Source organism: Hippoglossus hippoglossus, chromosome 14, assembly GCF_009819705.1.
Source record: "Hippoglossus hippoglossus isolate fHipHip1 chromosome 14, fHipHip1.pri, whole genome shotgun sequence".
Taxonomy (NCBI): domain Eukaryota; kingdom Metazoa; phylum Chordata; class Actinopteri; order Pleuronectiformes; family Pleuronectidae; genus Hippoglossus; species Hippoglossus hippoglossus.
This window is the reverse complement of record NC_047164.1, coordinates 1,948,475-1,960,974: the sequence shown is the minus strand read 5'-3', so window position 1 is coordinate 1,960,974 and position 12,500 is coordinate 1,948,475. Positions and strand designations below refer to the sequence as shown.

At 43.2% G+C, this 12,500-nt stretch overlaps 1 protein-coding gene across 2 annotated transcripts in view; it reads right to left on the bottom strand.

Moving 5' to 3' along the window:
- LOC117774365 (polypeptide N-acetylgalactosaminyltransferase 10-like) overlaps positions 1 to 12,500 on the bottom strand; it is a 70,856-nt gene that overhangs the window by 4,365 nt on the left and 53,991 nt on the right. For both annotated transcript variants that reach the window (XR_004616056.1, XM_034606756.1), the window contains exons 7-10: positions 10,622 to 10,739; positions 5,852 to 5,959; positions 1,868 to 2,089; positions 1,632 to 1,748 (exon numbers count right to left, since the gene is read on the bottom strand). Coding sequence is in view for 1 of the 2 variants with exons in the window: in XM_034606756.1 (XP_034462647.1) it covers positions 1,632 to 1,748; positions 1,868 to 2,089; positions 5,852 to 5,959; positions 10,622 to 10,739 (565 nt within the window). In the remaining variant the exon portion in view is untranslated. The remainder of the gene's footprint in view (positions 1 to 1,631; positions 1,749 to 1,867; positions 2,090 to 5,851; positions 5,960 to 10,621; positions 10,740 to 12,500) is intronic.

Below are 12,500 nucleotides of genomic sequence, written 5' to 3'. Positions count from 1 at the left end.
TACATTTCGTTTACCTCTCCAGTGTCAACTCAGCAGTTTATAACTTTGACTTTACAATTCTAGATGCAGGGACTTTATCATCAGTCTCCTTCAGACTCTGGTTCTGACCTTTAAACTCAGTTTGACACCATTTTATTTATTTTAAGTTGTTTTCCACAAAATATCAGGCTCCTGACGTCATTTGGAGTCAGAGTCTGTGAAGTAGTGATCGTGTTGTGAAGCCGATTCACTCAACCAATCCTGAGTCAGTCTCAGCTGTCAATCATGAGGTTTCACCCCCTTTATATATCATCAAATAACCATAAAATATATAGTCTGTTATTATATATTTAATCATTGTGGTGTGTGTGACGTTATAGCTGATTAATCATCTTCTTTGATCATCACAGTGTTTGATCATCGTCTATAAACTGCAACGAGATCACGACGAGTCACCGAACTCGGGAGAGTGACGACGCTGCGATCGATGAAGTTCTTGATGCTCCACGTTCGTTTTATAGCTCGGTTTATTTTTCTTAATCGCTCTCTCATCTGATAATAAAAACATTTGAATGGTCGGTGACTCACAAACTGTCTAAATCAGCTCCTCGGATTCTTCTCGACTGAATCAAAGAGCTCCGACTCACGGTTGCCGGGCTCCACTCCCGTGATTTGCAGCGAATCCATTTCTCGCTGGCGCACAAACACAGATCGCAACCGCGACGCAGATTAAACCACAATGCATCTTCAGATTAAAGCAATTAAAGTGTCAGAGCTCTGAGGTGCAGTGTTCCAGCTGCGGAGACAAAAGGGGACATTCAATCCATTAAGGCGGCATTATGAGCTCGGCTGTAAGATCCTCAGGGTGACGTGTGAGAACAAACAGACTCCTTCAGGGCAATGCAAAGATAATGAAGCCGTGGGATGAGTGTGTGAGGGACTTGTTTGCGTGTCTGCGGAGCTTCATTTGACTTTTATTGTGTGTCCAGCAGAAGAAATGCAATTACTAAGGAGACAATCTGTCAGCGGGGCTGGCGTCTCGTGATTCCTCTCGGGACAGAACGGCCTGTCACGTTTGAAAGAGAGAAGATCCACAGACCTCAAGCTCCCGTGACGTTTTAAGGCTTTTACTCCGACTTCTGAGTCTGGTGAATTCTGAGAAGGAAAATACATCCGAGAGCTTGAGGTGTGCAGATTTTCTCTTTTTCAAATGTTTTGTGATGTTTTGTTAATCCAGAACCCATCAAAACATTTTCAGTGATCTGAAGAGCAGCAGTTTGCTTTTATCCACTCAGACGTTCTCCTGCACAGACATGAGACGAGTGGAAACAGTCAAAGGGACGAGACCGTCTGCGACACCAATTAAACCAAATATAATCTGTTGGCCCAAATCTGTGAAGACTGAAATCCTACAAATGCAGATTTGGAGAATAATCCCTTCAGTCACTCTAAGAAATAAATATAAGAAAAACAACACATTTTATAGCAGTTTCTTTTTTAAAGACTCATTGTTGATAGACTTTGTTTTTTATACACGTGAAAACCACGTCATCACGCAAAACAGGATTAATCACAGCGTGTGGCTGCAGGGGGCGCTGCTGCTCACTAACAGTTTCAGATCTTGCATCTAAATGAATTTCGTGGTGGCTCACCTGTCCGTGGCTCCAGCTCACCTCCCCCCGTCCCTTGATGCAGCTCTCCAGACGGACGGGGCTCCCTGACACAAAGTGTTTACTCTCCATACACATCCCACTGCCCACGTTACGGATCTGCGACACAAACAACAACACATCTGCCATTAGGACACTTTTTTTTAAAGTCTCCGTTTTGACTTTGTGACTTTAATCTTGTTCTGTTCGTGCGTTGAAGGTATAAAGGTCGCCTGTACCTCCCCCCAGGCAGCAGCAGGGGGCTCCACCGGTGGGTAGTGCTTGGGCAGGTCCCACGCCACCTCGCTCATGAACCACTTGAAGTTCTTGCAGTTGAGCCGGTTCCTCAGCTCCTTCTGCACCGTCATGTCTCCCGCCGACAGGTGGCGGTACTCGGGCCGACGCTGGTAGATGTACTCGGCGTATTCGTCCATCCACACCTCGGCCACGCGCTTCAGGTTCTGAAATCAGAGCGAACGTTTGCTTTCATTTCACTTTTCGGAAACGTTTCTAACAACCGACAGAGAAAAGTCAAGAAAAGTTCAACAAAAATCACTAATTTGCCTCATTGGGATTCACATTCTGCTCAAAATCTCAAAACCCTTTCTGAAGTTTGCTGAGTGATGCAGCAGAAAGTGAGTTCCCCTGTGAACTGCTAGCAACTGGCCCGGTGGCAGATTATTCAGTTTCTTCACTGAAACCATCATCCGTGCTTCCTGCCATGTTCTGACTGATCTGACACGTCTGATCAAAGCTGCAGCGGACGCTGGTCCAGTCATCGCACAGGAGCCTGTCGTCATCCCCCACGAGGCAGGCGATGGAACGATGGAAGACACTCGACTCAAATCAGGAACGAAGAACAAAACTAAATCACTGAACTCAGTTAATTCACAGGGTGGATTCTCTTTCCTCTTTAAAGTCTTTTATTTTATACTTTAATCAAGTGAATAAAACCAGCGAGACAAAAGGTGATCATGACTTCAAATGGATGATTTATTATAAAATCATCTCCGCAGAGCTATATTTTAAAAGTGGCTTTGTGGGGCTGCTGTAAATACCTGATTTTTATAGTTTATAGTTATATGTGATACAGTTTTGGGAAGTTGGGAAAAAAGACGTCTTCACAAAAGTTTTATTTTTTGAAAAAACAAGCATTTAAGAGATTTGAGCATCACGTATAAAACAATAATATATTTTGTTATTTTGAATATTCATAACACACGTGAATGTACTAAATGTATCTTCAGTATTGCAGAGAAACATTAAACATTAATAATAGTTGAGGGCGGAATCATAATGTTTTTATTTGACTAAATCTTATCATTGAACCACCTGCAGCTTTAGAACACGACTTCTTATTCAGGAAAAGTTCTGTCGAGCTGGAACTTTGTGAACCGTGTGAAACTTGCATGTGAAACACAGATGGTTTTAACTTTCAGATAAAGGTGAGATGTGTGTCCTCAGATATTCCAGAAATAACCTGACACCACCTTTCCTCATCCTGTATAACTCTCCTGTTAGTTAGTGTGGCCTATATACACTTCACCATACAAGCCTATTAGATGCGAGAGATGGGAGCTGATTTCCTGCTGTTTGAGGTGAGACCCATTTTCTGTGGCTCATCTTTAAATGTCTCTTTATATCACGTCACGATGTGTTGAGTCGGCTTGATTTTTTTTTGTGGCGTGCATCTATAATTTGGTGCAAGATGTTTTTGCAGAGGACTTAATGAGGGCAGCTTGGAAATAATATCTAAAAAAGTACGGACACTGGCTGTAATGCATTATTCATCCAGCATTTAGGCCACTAAATTATGCATTTAGTGGCTTTAATGCACAGAGAAAGCAGCGTCCATATGCTTTCATCACGCGTGCTGCATCAATCAGTGTGAAAGCATCTCCTTCCAGGGAGAAAATGCATAAGTGGAGTAAAGGAAAAAAAGAAAAAGAGTCGGATACAAACTGAGCTACAGCCGCTGCAGTGCAGGCAGATTCTCCAACAGGTTCTTTAAGCTCAGACAATTGCAAACATGAAAGATTTACAGCGGCGCAACGGGAGGCCCATCCACCTTAAGTCTTTGAGGTGTTGAGCAGCGAGAGAAAACTCCTGTCGGGCTCGGAGGTACGAGCGCATGACTGGGAATACAGATGTACGCAGCCGCGTGGGTACGGACGCTGAGAAGAATGAGGATCTCAGGTCCGCTGAGCCTCCCAGGAAAAAACTGATACAAATCCTCCTGCCTTCAGAGGAACACACACACACACAGACACACACCGACACACACACTCTCCCTGTAGCAAAGCTTATTGCCTGCAGCTAAACTCAGACTCCAGGTGAAGTGGAGTTCAGTGGTTTTATCTCCCTCCATGGTGACTGGACTCCAGGGGAACCACTGACACACACACACACACACACACACACACACACACACACACACACACACACACACACACACACACACACACACACACACACACACACACACACACACACACACACACACACACACACACACACACAGGATTGTTTGTGGATATTTCTGGATTCTAATTAATTTCGGCATCTATCTCAATAGCCATGGTGAAATCTACTGGAACTGAAACCCCAGCACGGAGCCATCCAGCTCGATCTGAAACAGGATTTGCCGACACATCGTCTCCTCCCTCTCGATGAAGTATCCAGACAAATGGACAGCTGCTTCAGCCAATGAGAGCAGACACACACCAGGCTGAGGTTTCTCCAGGTGAGAGACTCCACATCACCAGGCAGCACATTGTGTTGTGTGAACTTGTCATTACACCGAATTAAAGTGTGTTAATTTTCCTTATAACTGGGCTCAGACTACAGGAGTTTCACAATCCAGTATTTGAAATCGTGTTTCATCAGACACTAGAGGAGAAACTTGGCAGATATTCTTCTCTCTAATCTCAAACATGAAAATAATGGTACTTGATAAACTACAGGATAGATAATTGCTTCAGAGGGAGCGACGCACAAAGTCACGTCACCTCTTTTCTCACGTCACTTTATGAGGAAGACGATGCAAATAAAAACAAACATGATGGAGACGTCATGGAGTTACAGAAGAAGAAATGAGTCTGAAACGTTTGGCGAGACGCAGTCAACACGACTTCAGTCTCTTCTTCAGTGAAAACTGGAGGTGAGGTTCTAATCACCACTTTACAGTTCGGTAGCTTGTTCTGACGTCACCATTTCAAAAGCTCGACTCTCCTCTCGTACTGATGTAACCCCCCCATTTCTTAAATATTAAACCTGTTTGATAATCATAGGGGTTTTCTGGGGCTTTAACAAAGTCTCTGTATCACCTCACGTGACCAGATAATCTGCACCGAACACCAACCGAGGTTCCCGACCAGATTTCCAGAATCTGGGCCCAAACCTCCTGTTGTCTGATCCCAGCTTTAACGGAGCGCTTCAGTCTGTTTGGCACCAGAACCAAAGGAGACTTTTCTTTCTCGACCACCAGCCGAGTGAAAACGTTCAGAGAGTTCATTGTGTGATGAGCAAAAGAAAAAAGCTCTTTTTGATGAATTCACAAATTATATCCAAAGTGTTTTTTTTATCTTGGTTTATAAAGAGTTGTTTTGAAACGATCTGACCTGCGATGCAGAACCCTGAAGTGAATCAGGTGAAAAGAAAAACATGTTCATGAAATGTTCTTGGTTCTTTTGAAGCTATAACGAAGAGAAGGACACAGGAGACCGAACTGAATTCATCACAGCCGGAGGGACGCTGAGTTTTTCAGAATAGTTAAAGCTGCTGCCTGTCTGATATTAACATTCACTGCAGCGTCACTCTGGGGTTAATGGTCAGAGCGGCGGGACAAAAACAGAGGCCAATAGGTTTAATTACATATTCAGCCGAGCCGAACAGAGCCAGGTGTCAGACTGAGGCTGAGTCATGCATGAGGAATAGAGTCCGGCTACAGGCCAGAGAAAAAACATCTCTCACACACGTGTGGAGCAAATGAAATAAAGAAGCTTGAGATCATATCTGGAAAAACTGGGGGTTCGTAAACATGTTGAAAAAACAAGTTAGAAGATACTGAAGGTGCTAAAATGGAAAAAAATCCCAAATGTTCTTTGTAAAACATTCGACAATCAGACTTTCGCACAGACACATGAACGTAAAGACAACACATCAGAAAAGGAAATAAAGATATTGTCCCCTCAACAAATCCTTGTGTCCACACTGAGACTCACCTTAGCAAGACTGACTCCTCCAGGGACCTTGTAGGGGACGTACTTCCTGTAGATGTGTCCCACCCTGGAGCAGGGGATGTCCTCCATCCGACCACCACACATCCACACCTGCAGAGGCACAGAGAGAGACACCGATGAAGGACGGTATCAGGGCGGAGGTGCAATGATCTGATGAGCTGACAAGGTCAACAGATCCCAGGAGATGTGACGCAGACGGTGTGAGGAAACGAGAGCGTGCGAAGACGTGATGAAGCAGATAAAGTTAATAAATAAAAAGAAATGACAGATGGAAGAGGTGGAGAGATAAACAGGGACCTGAGGGGTCGCAGGGTTTGTTGAGTGAATTCTAGGAAAGAGGGATGAGGGCAAAGAACGAAAGTACGACTTGTGTTTACAACCCGACGCATTAAAGTGATGTTGGATCACATCAAAGGACAAAAAACGGAACAAATGCAGATGATTATCTACAAAGAAGTGCAGAGAGACGACGGCAACATTTTAAAACAACGCTCCCAAATTACTGGAAAGTTTTCGGGGGGGGGGGGGGGGGGGTTCTCGATTGCACAGAGACCGGAGAGCGTAAACGACATGAAAGAGAACAAGCACGTCAATCACGCTCAGCTCGACGATTAAGACTGAAATGGGATTTGTTCCGCCGCTCAGGGGAAGTCAGGGTTTTGGAAATATTACAGATACACATTTTTCTTTAATCTTGTTCAGAACAGTCTGAGGACAGAAGGTCAGAACGTTCCAACAGCGCGAGAGCTCTTTAAGATTTACATCTTTTTATGCAGCGTATTGATAATTTCCACTCTGCGGTGCCCTGCTGAACTCGTGCATTTACGTTAGTGTGGCAGAAACCTTTGAAAGTGTGACACAGCGGAAGCTTAGTTCACGAGCTCGGGCAGGTACGAGGACCACAATGCACTGCTGTTACTGGTTCACAGCCTTTACTACACACTCACAGTACTACACACTCACAGTACTACACACTCACATTACTACACACTCACAGTACTACACACTCACAGTACTACACACTCACATTTTACCCCACAGAGCCAAGTCTTCATTCTGTGAACCGTGCTGCTGCGTTTTAACAGTTTTAAACATATTTTCCTTATAGTTCAAGCCGGCCATTGTTTTTTATAGTAATTTCTGTCCAGTATGAAACTCAAACAGCAGGAAATCTAATTGTCACATCTCCTGAGTAACAAGTTAACCCTGAGGAAACGAGTCAAAGGAAATGGAAGTAAAATAAAGTCAATAAAGTCCAAAGCATTTTGCCGCCAGCTCCCGACTCTCCTCTTATGAAACGACATAAAATTCACTACATCCACTAGATTTATTGAAATCTGCCCCAGATTTCAAAGACTAAATATCAGTCACCTTAACATGTTGGATTTATATTCTTTAATTATTCTCTAGAGAAATTAATGAAAATGCTGAATAACGTGTCACAGTGTCAAAGAAAGTAAGAAAATGCACGATGAATAAAAATGTATGTAGTATTTTATCTGTTGTTTGATCTTAGTTATTCATATCTTTATAGTGTCTTTAGTTTGTATGGTATGTTTATTCTTTTATTCTTTGATTCTATTCTAATGGGCTCATCGACAGGACGAAACTGAATTCCCCTGTATTGTACTGGTGCAGTGACAGTAAAGTTATCTTGTCTTAACTATCTTAGTTTTTATGAATCCTGCTAAAGAGACACAGATGAAAACATGATGGTGCAGCACAATGATGATGATCCATCACTGTGCATCAATTCTACATTGATTATTGTCAACGTGACTTTATGAGCTCCTGTCATCAATCAATCACCATCAATCACCATCAAGCTTCAATATCACTAAACAATACAACAAAAATTGCTGTGTGAGCAATGAGGCTAATTTTTAACAATATGTTAGCAGCAGGGACGCTGGTGATCAAAATGAATTATTGGCTAAAGAAATGTTTTTCAATTATTCAAATAATTGCAATTGGGGGAAAAATATCAGAAATGCTCACTGACATTTCCTTTTTATCTGACCAACAGAGAACAAGTCAAACACATTTCTATTTACAACATACAACAGATAAGAAGAGGAGGAACCACTGAATTTCTGACATTTTAACTTGATACAGGACTTAAATAATTAAAGTTTCTGTCCATGAAGTTTCACGAGCTAACTGGAAATAAATAGAAACCAACCAGCAGTTTAAATAAATCATAATCAATGTAAAAAAGAACAAACTGTGAAGCAGGAGGTTTCTAGTGTTCGACATGAATCCAGTTATGTTTGGCTTATTCAAACTTTCTCTTGACCTCCTCCCACCTCAGAGCATCGTCCTCCACATCCTCCTGAATCCACTCCTGTCCTGACAAAAAGGTCCAAATAGAAAAACTAAAAAACTAATATTTTTCAAGTTAAACTCCACATTGACGTCCAGTGCTTGGTTTGAGTTTAGTGTCTGTGTCGAGGAGGAGGAGGAGGAGGAGGAAGAGGAGGAGGAGGAGGAGGAGGAGGAGGAGGAAGAGGAGGAAACTTAGGCATCAGTAATCAGGGAAACGCTCTTTTCTCGACTGCTGCACTACCTTTTTTTTAATTTTCTAATTTCTATTCAGTTTGTTCATATTCTGCATCGCGCTCACTTCCTGATTCTCCAGAGTGGACATCAGCTGCCTGCTGTTTCAATTCAATTCCACCTTGTCAGGTTGTGTTGCCCCGCGCCAGCTCGGACAAACACAATCTGGGGAAATAACAGATGGAATCCACCCGTTCCGCATCTCGCCGTGTGACCCGCTGCGCCAATCCCTTCCCTCCTCTTCATCCCTGCACTGAAACACTTGAGCTTAATAACCGGGGCGTCTGGCTGCAGGGGGGGGGGGGGGAATCAAGAGCTGGAGTCAGCGCCAGTCGGATTAAATTGAAAGTCTTATCACTCAACTCTAACACATGACTTCTACAATGTGCTCACCTGCAAACATGAACACCACCCCCACAGCACCAGAGGCACGGGGGGGGGGGGGGGGGTCTCTGTAGTCGTTTTCAGGCATGAACTCCAGACAGTGTCCAGACTCAATTGTCTGGAGTTCTTTCTTTCACATATGAGGAACACAGCAGGAGATTCTCTGAGTCAGACACGTTCCCAACAACAGGAGAATCCCTGGAGCATTCCAGTGAGAGGGGGGGGTGGGGGGGGGGGGGTGGGGGGTGTCTGAGTAGAACATCAACATCAACACCAGCTTCTACATTCTCACGTACATTCCCCAGGTCAGCAGCTACAGAGATGCTCCTGTTTAAAGAGTTTCTGTGTTTCAGGTGGTGTTCCAGTGATGAGCAGCTGGTGGTGATAACCTGCTAAGGAACACAGCTATGACCCAGCAGAGCACAGACAGTGCCCCCCCCCCCCTTCAGTCTGTGAACCTGTCACTGCAGCTCCGTCGCACGTGAGCGTGAACAGGAACGGTTTATTCACTTAGTTTGTAAGATCCACTCTGATCGCTGTCACTAAACAAACTGAACCTTTACAGGCAACAAGATGAAGGAGTCTTTACTTTTTTTGAATTTCTAGTTGCATCAAACATTTGGCAATGCATGTTTTTTTTTTTAAATCATACTTTCATAAAATCTCCTTCTGTTATTTCCGCTCTCAAACCGCTCTGTTAAACTCCTGCTGTTTCCTCCGTGGAAGCAAAATGCTGAATTGTTTTGTTCTGTGCGAATCATGCACATGCAATATCCTGAATGTTTTATTTATATTATTCAGCAGCAGTTAGCAAAATAAAGCCACACGCGCATTAATATGAAGTCGCAGCAGAAGGTGAAACGACCCCGACAGTAAATTTGATTTGGCTGTTCAATCTTCATCAGCAACAAACGCGGCCGCGCTGGAAATGTCCCTTTTATGGAAAACTGGTGGTGGTATCACACTGCAGCATATGTCCAATCAAATCCAACCAGCCAGCCCTGGCCTTTGTGCTTAATTGAGTGAGACGCCAAAAGTCCTTACTCAATCAAAGCAGAATTCAATTATTGTGACGGGTTGCTCTGTGTGTCCGGAGCTCAGTGACAAGAGGGGGGAGGGGGACGGGCCGGCCGAGTCACACACAGTTATGGCTTCACTGTAGAATAATTCAAGCTGAAGCAGCAGACAAAGGCTTAATGTAATATGGAATTCTGAGTATGATGAACGTGGAGAGTCTCCGGCGCAACAAGAGTGCGTTTGGCTCAAATCACAGAGACAAGGATGGAAACTATAATGAGGAGCAACTCGTTTTCTCAACAGGTCTTTTGTGTGTTTACCTGTGGATAAACAACACATTAGGACGAACACATGGGACGAGCGCTGAAAGCGAGTTAATGTCAGAACACAGCACGTGTTGTTTTGGATGCAGCTGAGCTCAGAAGCAGCGATCGCACGTAAAAGTGAAAAGAGCTCTGGGGGGAAATCTGAACATAATTCATCCTCACATCACAAAATAAATGCTGCAAGACCCAGTCTGTGGTTTAAAATAAAGCAAAATAAAACTGGTAAATATGAGCAGAGGAGCAGAGCGACGCCATTAAGGCCTTGTGAGAGGAACTCTCAATATATCTGGACTGTAGAAGATAGATAAGAAGATGTATATGACATTCTTGTAACAATGACTATAACTGCTTCACATTATACATGTTTACATTACATCGTTCTTGTTCTATTCTGTCATGTTTTGAATTGGTTGATGGTTGTGTTAAAGCTTAAATGTGGTATTAAGGTAATATTGAAACTGGTTTTCACCTTGAAGGAGATCTCGTACTGTTCTCCTCCCCAGATCTCCAGACCCGTGTCATATCCTCCCAGTTCCCAGAACCACTTCGTGTTCACAGCGAAGAGTCCGCCTGCCATCACTGGAGACCTGGAAGATACAACAGAGACACAGTCACACACACACACACAACAGGAAACAACAGAATAAGAAACAAAGAGTATTTCTGACTTGATGTTTTTTGTGATTATTCATTTCAATCATCCTTAAAAGGAAGAAAGTTAAGGGTGTGGTTATAAAAGTTCATTAACCCAACGACGGAGAAAATAAACATCACGTCAAACTTTGCAAACTCCAGAAAAAGAAAAGATGAGACGTGTAATATTTCACTTCTTCTTCTTCTGTCTCCCTCTGGACACACTGACTGAACTCGACTCGCCTGAATGGGCAACACTGTCTGAGCAGCTCATCGTCCATGACTGGTGACTGTTGGGTGCCGCAGGAAATAAACACACACACACACTCACTCACTCACTCACTCACTCACACTCACACACACACACTCTCTCTCTGCTTTCCTGGAGTGGTGCTGAATGAAAACTTTCATGAGGAGACAAAAGGATAAACAAAGCTGTTGTTTATCTGCTGGGACAGAGAAATGTGTGTTTGTGTGCGTTTGATTGCACAAAGTGTCGTGATTGCCGTCTGTTGTGCGGTCAGTGAAGTGTGCGAGCTTAGCAGAGGGAGCACAGACCCTGTGCGGGCGGTGATTTGCGGGGGTGGGGGATTGTCAAGTTGGTGTTGCCGCAGGGGAAAACACACAAACGCACAAACACACCTCGCCTCCCCTGGCAGCTGAATTAAATATTACTGGCTTCAGGACAGACAGCGAAAGATAAACTCAGAACCCAAGCTGCGAACACAAGGATCATTTAACCACCAACAGGTTCAGGTTCAGCTCAGCGGGATCGCGGGCCTCAGGCTGTGTGCCGCTACACTGATTTAGCCATTTCAGCAAAATATTAGATCTGGGGCCCGAGATGATGACTTGAGGAACCTATGTGTTTCAGATAATAAACATTTGATTTGATTTCTATGTCTTTAAGGCTTGTGTGGCAGCACAGACATTAATCACTGTCACAGCAGGAGCTGACACTGAGTTATAAGTGGACGAAAGAGAACACAGAGAATAAAGAGGCAGGTTATATAAAAACACAGAAACTACTGTGTTGGTAGCTTTTCAATTTAAAGGCGGTGGTTGGTTGCATGAGCAAAACTGAGACATATTAATATCTGCGTTTATGAACAAACAATGCAGAAAAATTATACATATTTGGGTGTATGTGTGTTTTCTTTTTATTTATTGTTATTTATAATAAAGTCGGACCCTCAGTTACATTTCTTCGTCAAATGGTTTCGATAACTGATCTATGAAACCACTGCTTTTATTTTGAATTATATCGGCCTTTATATTTGTATCTGAAATGTTTTACTCCTTAATATTCTTATCGTCTTCCTCACTATATGAAACTAGATGAAAACACCTGAAGCTGAACCTCACTTCATTTAAAATGTTAATGTGCTGACTCCAAGTCACCCTGATGCTCCGTCTGTTGCTAAGCAACACCTTTGTTTAGCTGCTGCTCAGGAACTAGATTTCTGTGGACAGATTGTTTTCCTGGAGGCAGTTAAGTTCATTTTAAATCAATGGCAGGCCTATTATTATTAATATTATTATATATTTTAAATAACCACAATATGGCATGTTGACAAAATAAAGCAATAAAGAAAGTGTCGGCATTTGTATTTGTATTTGTGTACGTTCACCCCCACAGAGCTGAAGTACTTCTCTCTTCAGTCAGTGAAATGACAACTGTTTAAACTTGACAGTAAACACAAACACATTCTACA